Below are 13,311 nucleotides of genomic sequence, written 5' to 3'. Positions count from 1 at the left end.
TGAACAGCAGGTTGCCATTATCCCTCAATAGAAAAGTGTATAACAGCTGTGTCTTACCAGTACTCACCTACGGGGGAGTATTGGTACTACGGAGAAATCTGGAGGCTTAGGAAAAGAGTTCTTAAATTGAGGACGACGCAACGAGATATGGAAAAAAGAATGATGGGTGTAACATTAAGGGACAAGAAGAGAGCAGATTGGGTGAAGGAACAAATGCGCGTTAGTGACATCTTAGTTGAAATCAAGAAAAAGAAATGGGCCGGGCAATGACGAGGGAAGATTAGCGATGGTTGTTAAGGGTTACGGACTGGATTCCAAGAGTAGTGAATCGTCTCAGGGGGCGGCAGAAAGTTAGGTGGGCAGATGAGATTAAGAAGTTTGCAGGGACGACATGGCGACAATTAGTACATGACCGGGGTTGTTGGAGAAGTATGGGAGAGGCCTTTGCCCTGCAGTGGGCGTAACCAGGCTGATGATGATGATGATGATGAAGCAGTTGGAGCAGCTGAGGCCGCAACTTTCCACATTCGTGTAGAAGCACCGGACTAGTGCACAGTGCACGCCACAGGCATCGGGTCGCGAATTTGGCCATTTTAGCCCTAATCTCCCCCCTTATTCTTCATGATCATGATGAGAGTGCTCCTCGGAATCTTGTACGCTGCGGGGATATCCGACTTCTCACCGCGTTTGACCCAATTTACGATTTCGAGCTTCACAATGAAAGGCGAATTCTGCCGCTTCATCACAGCAACACTGTGGGAGAAGGCCCACATAGCACACACACAATGAACCAGAAAAGCAGCAAGACAACTCGCACTTTCGGCGTCTTGCACAACGAGAGCAGAAGAGCCTCTGATTGGCTGTCTGAGCAAGCGCTGCGGGCGGGCCAGGATCATTTTTAGCAGGGGGATGTCCACGGCTCGTTCGAGGAAGCATGGTCACGTTAAGGAGGGCGGTTGGTTGGAGCTGCGCCGACGAGTTTTTCCGTCACCGCGAGGGAAAGCCAACTAAGGCATTCGATATATCGGGAGTCGCTGCTATTTTTGTTCGATGTAAGCGTAATTTTAGCTATATATTCTCGTTGTAACTATACCGTGTCCAGAAATTGTTCGATATATAGAATAATTCGATGTAAAAAGATTCGATATAGTCGGGTTCGACTGTATTAGAATGTAAAGACATCTTCCCAGTGGTTGACGTAGCTACCACTGGCCTCCTTGAAGCCCTTGGGTTCAGCGAGAGCAAGTGAAAAGTACACATGTCCGCAATAGAGATTAGTAAGAGGTGGTAGGAAAATTGGTGGAAGAAAAGTAGGGAAACGACAAAAACAAAGTTCACAATAGGGGGTCAGAAAATTTGGTTGTGGGAAATCATTTTTTTTTTTCATTTTTAACCTAGTGAATAAAGAGAAAATCAGACATCCACCCGTTCGTAGCAATTGCTACAAAGGAAACCCATACGGGTTCCTCGAAAGAAAAGCCTCATAGTTGAAGAAAAATTCGTCCTGGTCCGGGACTCGAACCCGGGACCATCGCCTTTCCGGGGCAGCCGCTCTACCATCTGAGCTAACCTGGCAGCTAGCAGATGGCAGGGCGAAGTCGAATTTGTCGACAACACGAAGCAAAGGCAAGAGTTTGACGTAGTAGTTCTGCGGAAACTCGCAAGGTGAAGAGAAGTAATGAACAAAGGGAAAATCAGACATCCACCCGTTCGTAGCAATTGCTACAAAGGGTGGATTTTAACCTAGGTAGGGTATTAAGCAGTATAGTAGCAAGAGCTTGGTGGTGCAACCCACCGCCTCCTCTCCTTGCTGGAGCAAGGAGAGGAGGTGCCGCCGGTGAAGGGAGCTAGGAGAGGAATGGAGCAATGGAGCATGGTATAGTAGAATGTGAAGATATCTGCCCAGCGGTCGATTAAGGAATCACTAGCGTCCTTGAAGCCCTCGGGTTCATCAAGAGCAGGGGGAAAATAACCATGTCCGGAATGGAGATTAGTAAATGGGAACCTGAAGCTTGGAAAAAGTTAGGTAAACTAGAAACAACAAGGGCATACAAAAACAAAGTTCACAATAGGGTTTCACGAAGTTTGTTTATTGGAATTCATAGGTAGGACATTGGGCATTAAAATAGCAAGAGGTTGGTGGCGCAACCCAGCGCACCGTTCCAAAGTGGGTTGTACGGGAGCACTTCGGCGCCAGTTCTGTGCCAGCACGGAGGAAGAAGTTGACGTTTGTCTGTGTCTCTCTCTGTCAGTTTTTCAATCTGTGGCTGCCTTGTGTTAGTGGCCCTTTTCCAAACGCCGTGCCCATGTTGCTGAGACGAACATGCCTGTTAAATTACATATATATATATAAGCACCCTCGCTGCAACCGAGGGGTAAGTTGGGCACGATATGAAACTAGTGTGTATGTCATTCCTTCGGAGCCACCGATTGTGCTTGGTGCCTCCATTCGCAAATACTACAATACCTTCACCTGCTAGTGTGTTAACATCCACTGCGCTTTGCAAAGGGAGCATACCATTCCTTCTTGGTTCCAGCAATCATTTGCCAGTATTTTGTGATGGCAGAGCACAAGGAGCACAGCGCACTCCAAAAGAAGTTGCCATATTTTTGAACCTCTAAGCCGCACCAAACAAAGTAAAACATTTACTGCAAGGTCACGATCGGGGTCTGAATTACTGGAATTTGGATGTGAAGTTTCACTCCATGACAACACAGCGTGCGCTGCCACAAAGCCACACTTCAGGACAAGGTTCTCAAGTTCTCACAGTTTCGTTATCTCCTGGGGAATCCCACCCTTTTTTCACCCCTGTGTATTGAAGCTCCCTTCTCTCCTGCACGGTCGGTCATTTTTTTCCTCTGTGTAGGTCGCCATTTTGCATTTAGCAGTTAGTGAATAGTGCACATATTGCTAGCAAAGTTGAACTTAGGTCACGATAAGTCGTGCTCAACGGCCCAGCTCCTGTCTCCGGAAACAGTAAAGCAGAGTCATTGGCTGAAGATACGACACGCACAAGTGGTTTATCCCCAAATGGATGCTGTTTTATAAACATCTAGGGGTTGCGTATGCAGTTGTTACCATGGGTTATAGACGCATATTATTCTTATTTTCTTTCTGGGCTATTCTGAAAAAGGACGCGGGTTGTAGGTGTTGGCAGGTTATGTGAGGAAAACTGCGGAATTTGCTAGCTGGCTCCTTGCAATCTTGACTTACGATAACATTGCCAAAGTTCAATGTGTGGTCAAGAAGAAACTCGCTGATGAAGTCTCGTATAAAACAAATTTGTTGTGCCAGCGAATCATAACAAATTTTGCAAGTGCCTAATGTGGTTACCGGGCATGAAGTGATCATTGAGGATATGAGAGCAAGCTTGGTCAAAGCATTTTTGAAGTGTTCTCTAAGGGTCATAGGAGAGAGTAGTCAAGCACTCCACACTCTGTCGCTTCGTAATTCTTTAGCTTTCTGAAAAATCCCCTTTATAAGTGCACTTCACAAACAGGGTCATGAGGCATTCAAATGCAGAAATATTTAGTAAATAAAAATGACCATTAGTTCTTTCTTTCATCATACTTAAGATCACCCTGAAGATCTCCCAAATCAAATGGAAAAGGTAGCTTGTCATTAAAGTTAGCATGTGTTTTTTTTTTTTTGCATTTCCTAAAAACTCTTATTTACTTTTTTTATTTTTGCAGCATCGAGGCCTTCAATTTCTGCGTCAACTGCCAAATGTGACAACTCAAAGCAAGGATGCATCCACCGATGTCAGCTATGTGACTATGTGGCTGATGAACTATTTCTTCTGGAAGCACATGCCACCATCCATACTGGCGAGAAGCCATTTCATTGCCCTTCATGCTCTCAGAGCTTCTCATACAAGTGTTATCTGAATGTTCATTTGCGGACTCACACAGGCGAGAAGCCATTTGACTGCCCTTCATGCTCTCGGAGCTTCTCACGAAAGCCCCACCTGAAAGCCCACCTGCGCACCCACACAGGCGAGAAGCCATTTGAGTGCCCTTCATGCTCTCGGAGCTTCTCAGAAAAGGGCCACCTCAAAGCCCACCTGCGGACTCACACAGGCGAGAAGCCATTTGACTGCCCTTCATGCACTCGAAGCTTCTCACAGAAGAGCGGCCTGAAAGCCCACCTGCGCACCCACACAGGCGAGAAGCCATATCAGTGCCCTTCATGCTCTCAGAGCTTCTCAATCAAGGGTTACCTGAAAGCCCACCTGCGCACCCACACAGGCGAGAAGCCATATCAGTGCCCTTCATGCTCTCGGAGCTTCTCACGAAAAAAAGATGTGAAATTCCACCTGCGGACTCACACAGGCGAGAAGCCATTTGACTGCCCTTCATGCTCTCGGAGCTTCTCAGAAAAGGGCAGCCTGAAAGCCCACCTGCGCACCCACACAGGCGAGAAGCCATATCAGTGCCCTTCATGCACTCGGAGCTTCTCACGAAAGCCCCACCTGAAAGCCCACTTGCGCACCCACACAGGCGAGAAGCCATTTGACTGCCCTTCATGCTCTCAAAGCTTCTCACAAAAGGGCAGCCTGAAAGCCCACCTGCGCACCCACACAGGCGAGAAGCCATTTGACTGCCCTTCATGCACTCGGAGCTTCTCACAGAAGAGCGGCCTGAAAGTCCACCTGCGCACCCACACTGGCGAGAAGCCATATCAGTGCCCTTCATGCTCTCAGAGCTTCTCAATCAAGGGTCACCTGAAAGCCCACCTGCGCACCCACACAGGCGAGAAGCCATATCAGTGCCCTTCATGCTCTCGGAGATTCTCACAAAAGAGCAACCTTAGGAAACACATGAGGCGAGAAGCCATTTCATTGCCCACTCTGCCTTCAGTGATTCTCGCTGAAGAATGCCCTGAAGATACACCGGTGCATTCATACAAGTGACCGGCCATATAGTTGCATTGCCTGCTTCAGGTCCTCATCACTTGAACAGAGTTGGAGAGCACAGCACCATGATTCAATTCAATTCACTTTATTTTCAACACCACAATGTTGAGGACCGCGAACCGAAAGCCTTTTATGGCGTGACAAGGCCCGCAGCCCCTTTTAACAAGCAGTGAGAGAGCATAGGGTTAGGTATTACATATTAAGCCAGAATTACCTATGTCCCAATAACACGAGTGTCAGACATAATGCATATATATAATATATACATATGTGTAAAATGAATTCAAGTGAAACAGAATGTATACTCAGGTACAATTGAAACCGAAAGAATTAACGGTAATTACTAATGCATATTATACATATATGAAAACAAATGTGTCACACAAAACATACTGCAATGCACAATTTGGCAAATACACTGTTACAAAAACAATTTCTTCCATTTTTCCATACTGTAGGGTAGTTTAACAATCTCGTTGAACTAGAGTCTGAATTAAAAATCTACATTCGTGTAGCATGTTACTTAGTGTTCTACTGCATCAGGTAGCACAAGTGTCTCCACATACTCCTGAGAGGAAGCTTTAACTCGGGCCCAACTTCGATGCCGCCTATTCAAATACATGTAAAGCGCAGAAATGCTTTTCTGAAATAACCAGTGGGCTGATTGTAACGAAATTTGTTACATTTGAGAGAAAAAGTTAAATTCTGGTGACTGCTGGAAGCATAATTTAGTTTGAAGGCCTGAATGTTATAACAGGAATTTACAACGATTTTTCATCTTTAAAAAAATTGGAGCCAGAACTTTATAAATTTTTGACTCTGCACCTGGAATAGAAATCGTAGCTCTGTAAACTGCATACGCTAGATATTCCAAAGCAGACAAATTTGATGTATCAATGTATATCTTGTCAAATTGTTACACTGTTTACAGGTACTTTGCAGATGTCCTACTCATTTATTAGTGGCTTATTTTAACGCTTTGTTTCATACCTAAATATTGTCCGCTTTAGGTGTCCTATTTGGAGCATTTTACAGAATTGCAGTATTTTTCATTGCTGAGTTACCAGAGTTGTAAATTTGATAGTCGTTTTTTGAAAATTTGTGATTTTCAACAATTGCTATTAAAAGATTGATAGCCTAAATCAAATATTCACTACCAACAGTCACTACATTCTATTTCTTTTATATGCAACAAACCTCATCTGGTTTCGTGCAGTAGTTGTCAAGAAAAATGATCTTTCCTTTCCCATGTATGTAGGTGGGAGCCCCCAAGCTGAAGCTTGCTCTTAATGCGTTTCTGAAACACTTTTGTGGTGTTACCATATTTTCTGTAGATCTTTTCTCAACACGTTATGGAACACAGAGCAAAAGGATTTACGAGAACTAACCCACATAAAGCCGTTGTAGCTGAGAAAAAAAGTCAAAATACAGTTAAACTTTAATTAAAAGAAGTCGGCAAAACAGCTATTTGCTTTGTTATATTGTGGCTTTTCATTATTTGAAAAGTAATTGATGTTCATTCGGGTCTTCAAAATTACTGTTTGCATGCCCCTACAAACTATGTACGTTCACTGTAATAATTGTTACACTACAGATGTCTAAATGATGTGTTCTTTAGGTTCTGTGTTTTTTCAGTGTTCTCTTTGGTACATATGAACTTGTTCTCTTAGACCATATCATGTATTTGTTGGCTCTTGGTTCTGGTCTACATGGTTCATCGCGGATTCTTTTGATCTTATTCTACTCGTGCCTTTCTTTTTTTTTGCAAATGGGTACTTTTTTAGAGGAATTGATTGTTCAGTAAGCTAGCTTTCTACTGTCTGTTTCATCAGAGCATCAAATAAATGCCATTGTTTGGTGAGTATTTTTTGTCTGTTCTTGATATTTCAATAATTTATTGATGGCATGCAATATAGGGATGCTAGCATTTTATTGTATCTGGGGCTGCAAGAGAAATTGAATGACTGCAGTTGGAACTTCATTATTAACACAGAAGGAAACTGTTATAAGTAACATAGATGAGTAATCTTATGTTTGAGTCGAATGTCAAGTACACCTTGCTTAAGTCATTCTTACATTTATTTCATTTCAACTAATCTACCAGCATTTCTATAAGCACTAGTGCGACATATATTTGTAGGAATATATGTATAAACTTTACATATTGAATTGGGCTTATAAGCCTGCACTGTGTAATACATTTGTGAGCAGAAGCGAAGAAATTGGGCCAATCCTGTTTTTCGAAATTTGAAAAAGATGCTTTCTGAATGGCAGTTGTACTAGTCTCTCATCAGGAATTTCCTCACCGACAAAATTGTGTACAGGACATGCTTTTAAGATAATAAATACAAGGGTTTACTGTTTTGATTAAGGGTATGCAAATATTTGATACGTTAAAGTAGGCGCTTTGTCAATACAACTATATTCTAATAGCCTTCGAACACTTAAAACACTACGTGTATAGAAATAAACCTCAAACTGAAGCAAAAGTATGATAAATGTCACCCCCATAAGCATAGGGGACTCGCCACCAGGTGGCCGAGTTGAACAGACGTGTGCATTTTCATCTCCGACAATCGCTGTCTTCCTTCTGTTACTTTGGGCCTTAGGGCCCAAAAGTCGCATCGACCGTGGTCATGGATGACCCAGAGGCAGCTTTGAATGTTCCATTACCGGAGGACATGGAGTTACAGCAGTTTGAAGACGCCCTCACGCCAGAGAATGGTAGACTCGGTGTCTACTCATGAAGATGACAGCGAACAAGGAGCATGGAAAACCGTTACATACAAATGCCCCGATCCAGCGAAGAAACAAGCGAATGCGCACTCAACGCCGTTCATACGCTCACACTGTGATCCTTAAACCTCAAGAGCCATGCAGAATTCTGCATGAAAATTTCATTGTTATTGATGAGGCACTTTGGAATCACATGCACAACGCTCCCTTAACGCATTAAAGGGAAGCTGACCCGATTGTTCAGGTCAGATATTTGGACAGGAGTAATCGAATAGCGGTCGACGCCGATGATCGCGACACGAGATGCCCTTCTGTCTTTAATACAGCTTCCAATAAATGGCAAGCCAACTGTATTTCAAACATACGAGGCCATAGAAAAGGATCAAATGTGGGGCATTATCCGCAACGCAGGAGGAATGACTGCCGAGCAGCTTACCATGAACCTGCACTGCCGGAAGTGCGACATTATCAGCGCTCACCCCATTGGGGAGAAAGGCACCGCTGTAGTCGCTCTTAAAGGGACTAGCCTTCCATACAAAATCTGGCCCAAGTGTTTCACAATACTAGTCTATCTGTTCAAGTCGCAGGTCTACACTTGTGAGATGTGCCACAAATTAGGACACGGAAAACAGCATTGTCCAAATTTTAACAGACCGCGTTGTGCCACATGTGGCGGAAAGCTGCATGGCAGTGACGAGGTCTGTCCCAACCAGGGGCCGAAATGCCGCAATTGGGGGTAAACACCTTGCAACGGCTCAAGACTGCCCTCAGCGCATAGCGATCAACAAACAGCTGCGCGTGAAGTCAAAACACCCTCAGAAGCAAAGCCAGAACTCCATGGGGTCACAACCGCAAGTTCTTGAGCGCCCTCAAAAGACAGTGGCCCTGAGACACAACTCTTACACTGGGCCTCCCCGTGCTCCATCAACTCCTGTAATACCGCCGGAAATAAACCACTTTTCGACCACAGCAAACATGTCTTTGCTAATTTCGTCCAGATGGCTAAAGCGAAGTGCTAGAACACGCGAATGCGAGTCACGCCAAAATTACAGGTCAGTCTGTCCCCGCCTCACTCTCAGCAAATGAAGGTGCACGTGTTCATGAACAAATCCATGAAACTATCTCTGTCTGGGCACCAGAGCAGAGCCAGAATAAGCTGCTAGAAACGCAGCCAAAACCACAAGTTCATCCTGATCACGAAGCCATCTTCTCTGCACGCCTGGCACAAATGGAACATAACATCGTGTCAAGTGTACAAACGATGATAGAACGAGCTATCGAAACATGCGTTCGCACCATCATGGAGTGCCTAATGCACAATGGAACACTCTCCTTCGGAGGTCTTACCCTGGCCGCATGAGTTAATATGGCGTTTTTGCTGTCTGTACAGATAGCTCCGACGCAGATGGCTCACACAACATGGCTCAGCTAATCCCTCAAGTTAATGTTTGCGGTCATGGTAGGGATGTGGCGGGAGCCGTCCCGAGAGTGATTCAGTGGAACTGCCGCTCCCTCAAAAAGAAAAAAGCAGACATGATTTTATGTTGGGGCCTGTCGCATAACAGTCTCAGACCCGCCGTCGTGGCAATGCAGGAGGTGAAGTGCTTTATGCCACGCTTACCATACTACGAGGGCTATGGCTTCTCCGAAGACATCAACACGCCTGTGTGCACAGCTGTGTATCTGGATCGAAGACTCACCCACACAAAGCTCGACACTGAGCCTTGGTGTTCGAATATTGCTAATGTTACTGGATGCGGCATTCAACTCACGCCCAAAAGAATAATAATTGTTTTTTTCTGTGTACATACGTCCAGAAAACGCACGAAGGAAGACTAAGGGCACCTAGGTAGACTTTAGCTACATACAACATTTCCGGAAGATGTATCCCAAGGATACAATTGTAATCTGTGGAGAGATCAATGCTCAACACGTAGCCTGGAACTATAATAAGTGCAGCCCACGCGGTCGGCGTATCATGGAAGAGTTTGACCATTATGGACTATCGCTCCTTAATCTGCCGCAATCCCATACAAGGCTTGGACAGGACACAAGGCAAACAGACACGACGCCAGACCTAACATGGTCCTCAAGACCCAGAACCTGCCAATGGAAACTTCTAGAGGAGTCTCTTGGCAGTGATCATCTTCCAATTGCCATCACAGTGAGAACAAATGGTTCCTCGTGCCACCCATCGTCTTACAAACAGGATTGCACGATTACGCACTGGGACAAATATCGGATGCTCCTAGAAGAAAACGGTCCAGTTAACAATCTTGACTTTTAACGCAAGCTATGACGTGTGCCAAGCGCACAGCAACTAAAACGCTTCGGGTTTCTCTGGATCAACCTAATTCGGATAGGCACCTCCTGCATCTATGGAACCACAGGCCGAGACTTTGTCTTCTTATCGAGCGAAGGGGCACCCCCGGACACTACGAACTAAACTACGCTCTTTACAAGAGGAAATCGAGAAGTATACGGGAGAGCTAGCTTCCGAGCATTGGATGCAGGTGTGCGAGCAAGTCAACGGATCGACTAATTCAAGCAGGGCGTGGGCTATATTGAGATCTCTTCTTGGCCAACGTAAAACCTCAGACGCCGTAGCCCGTGTTACCTTGAAAGAAGGCATCGCCAATGCCGAACTCGCAGAGAAAGTGGCAGACATATTTTTTCCCCAGTAAAATAGTACCATAAATAGAACTTATGCGAGGGACGATGACCACAACTGACATGATGATCTAAACCAGCCCTTCACGGCCCGCAAGCTCGAAGACCATACGCAAAATTAACACCCGTGGAACACCAGGGTTTGATTGAATCGCGGCAGCACAAATCCAAAACCTTATCTAAGGTTGCAAAATTATTCTTCTGGCGGAGTTTAGCCGTATATGGAAAGAAGGAACTCTCCCACTAAAATGGCGCCACTTTATTGTCAAGCCTATTCCGAAACCGAACAAACCACCGAAATGCCTGGGAAACTTAAGACCAGTTTCGCTCATGTCATGTCTGTGCAAACTTTTGGAGAGCATGGTGAACGCAAGGTTAATATGGTGGTTAGAGGTAAATTGTGTTCTGCTTCACACTCGATACGGATTCCGGCCTGGTCTTTCTACTCGAGATATTATGCTCCGTGTAAAAGAGGACGTGCTCTATGTCTCGACCTCGTGTCCTCGCGTCGTTGGGGCGGACATCAGGAAAGCTTTCGATAGCCTTCCCCATGCCTTTATCGTGCAGGCGATACAAGAAATGGGTATCAAAGGCAACATGCACAACTTTATTGCTGCGTTTCTGCAAGACAGAACGTTTCAAGTTTAAGTAGGCAGCGACCTCCGCTCCTATCGTCATAACGGGGTTGGAGTCCCACAGGGAGCCCTAATCTCCCAACATTATTTAACATCGTCTTAGCAGCTCTTCCTGCAAAACTAGAGAATCACAAGCATTGAGCATGCTATATACGCAGACGATGTGACGCTGTGGACTACGCGACATTCCCTAAGAGAACAAGAGGAGGCCCTGCAGACGGCGTTGAATACCATCGAGAGCTTCACAAGGGAGATAGGGTTTACGCTAGCACCGGAGAAGACCAAGTTTGTCGTTATCCACGGTGGGAAAAGGTCAAAGTTGAAGGACGAGGAGAAAGCCTGCGCCCATCTCTCAATTGGACAGACACCCATTCTCAGGAAGCGGGTCATCCGCATACTCGGAATGTTTTTAGATGAGCAGTGTATACCCATAACATGGTACAATCAAACAGTAAAGGTCACCAAGCAGGTCACTCAAATCCTCCGCAGGATTTCCAAGCGTACAAGGGGCATTCAAGAAAAAGAAATGAGACACTTTGTGCAGGCTTTCCTGAATTCTCGCATCCCGTCTGGCACCCCTTTTCACCCCATCATTCGTACACAGCTACATACTCTGGAACGCCTCAACAACGAGGCAAGGAGAGTAATGACAGGATTGTCAAAGTACACGCCACTCCCTGCACTCAAGAGCTGCATCGCTTTCGGTGACATCGCTGATCTTATTTCAATGCACGAGCATACTCATTTGACACGCCTCAAGTCCACAAACGTAGGAAGGGCCACATTGGTTAAAATTGGGCATGACATTAACCTTCCGGCGCTTTCACGGATATGTCCCCCTTGGGAGCAAGTACCAATTGCGGATCCTAAGCCACTGCCGAAGAACATGGGACAAGATGAATTGGCAAGAAGACAGGCCCCCGTCAAACGCCACAAGAAATATGCGCACTAACTACGTGAGGGGGGCAACGACAACTATGGCACTTGCCATATAGTCTATGTGGATGCTTTTATCGGAGGATCAGAGGAGGAGCCAATGTTCACTATGGCGTGGACAAATATGGAAGCAACCAAGCGGGGCAGTAAACTCCACCTCACAAGACATGTCGTTCACAGCTCTACGGCAGAACTGTATGCCATCCTAGATTTTGCCAAGCATGCTGAACACACTGCCAACAAATTTCCAAGAGAGGCTAAGCACCACTACAGAGTGTTTACGGACTCTCAAAATGCCTTTAGAGCTTGCCAGGGCACTCGTGCAACCACTGCTGTGGTCCAACAACTCCGCCTCCACGTTCGTCGTCTGCGTGACTAAGGCCACGATTTTCAGTTACACTGGATCCCAGAGCCCACGCATATACCAGGAAATGAACGGACTCATCGACTAGCGCACGCCACGCTACTATCCGTGCTGTCAAAACTGCCCGAACAATGACTGAACAACGTACCTGAACGCACGGAAATACACAGTCAGTGGTACAATTCCATGGAAGCAATAGCTGAAGCCAAGCACCACCGGCGCAGCTATCTCTTCACTACGCCCAATCCCATGGACATTCCTCCCCTTCCCTCCCAGGCTGTTACTCTTCGGCAGCAGGTTCTGCTCCGGCAGGTACAGATTGCCACCCTTCTTACTCCCTTTGTCGTGCAGTGTTTTCGCAGAACGGAAGACCCTCGTGGCCTGGAATGTTCGCGTGCACGTAGGTGCAGCCCCTGCAACACCAGGGCCTACCTCGAACACTTAATCTGGGACTGCCCACTGTATTCTGGCCCCAGGCAAAGGGCCCTTGCTTCGCTCCCAATGGAATGGCGACCAACCTCCCTACAGACCTGGGCTCTACCAAGACACTGCAGTGCTGCGACTGCCAACAAGCTCTGGCAATCACTATGAATTCCTGCATGATCGTGAGGCTCCAGCCACAGGGCCCAGGCTTCTTCATCTCGAACGTGCCAGCGAAAGCATCGGACCGCATGATGTAGATGATTAACCATTTGAGGGTCAATGACATAAATATACGGCGCCGCGAACAATCTCCAAAATGGTCGACGCCATTTACGGTGCCGTCTGTATACTTAAAAAGTGCACCAATTTTCTTACTTTTTCTTTTCTGTCATGTGCTGCCATTATGTGGAAATATAGGGAATTTTTTTTGCGCGCCTCCCTCTCTTGCTTTTCGCTGCATGGTTTGTCTTAGCGCTAGTTTGTTCCTGCGCGTCTACATACTACCGCTCGCGCATTGGCGCACTTGCAGGCGGGTGGCGGCTTGCGTTTTGTTCTGCGAGTGGTCTCGGCCTCTTGCGCTTGCAAAACTGATGGCTATCTCGTTACTCATCGCTCAAAGGGCGACCGCATG

At 46.1% G+C, this 13,311-nt stretch overlaps 1 protein-coding gene across 4 annotated transcripts in view; it reads left to right on the top strand.

Annotated features, from left to right (window-relative positions):
- Positions 1-13,311, top strand: part of LOC142590444 (uncharacterized) — a 75,371-nt gene that overhangs the window by 47,593 nt on the left and 14,467 nt on the right. For 2 of the 4 annotated variants that reach the window (XM_075702567.1, XM_075702568.1), the window contains one exon: positions 3,694-6,780. The exons of 1 other annotated variant lie outside the window; for it this stretch is intronic. In XM_075702567.1, coding sequence (XP_075558682.1) covers positions 3,694-4,913 — 1,220 coding nt within the window. In that variant the 3' untranslated portion in view covers positions 4,914-6,780. Of the gene's footprint in view, positions 1-3,693; positions 6,781-13,311 lie in introns of those variants that run through there. One more of the 4 variants, XR_012830146.1, reaches the window with a different exon arrangement.

Source organism: Dermacentor variabilis, chromosome 8 (genome assembly GCF_050947875.1).
Source record: "Dermacentor variabilis isolate Ectoservices chromosome 8, ASM5094787v1, whole genome shotgun sequence".
NCBI classification, from domain to species: domain Eukaryota; kingdom Metazoa; phylum Arthropoda; class Arachnida; order Ixodida; family Ixodidae; genus Dermacentor; species Dermacentor variabilis.
This window is presented reverse-complemented; position numbering and strand designations above follow the sequence as displayed.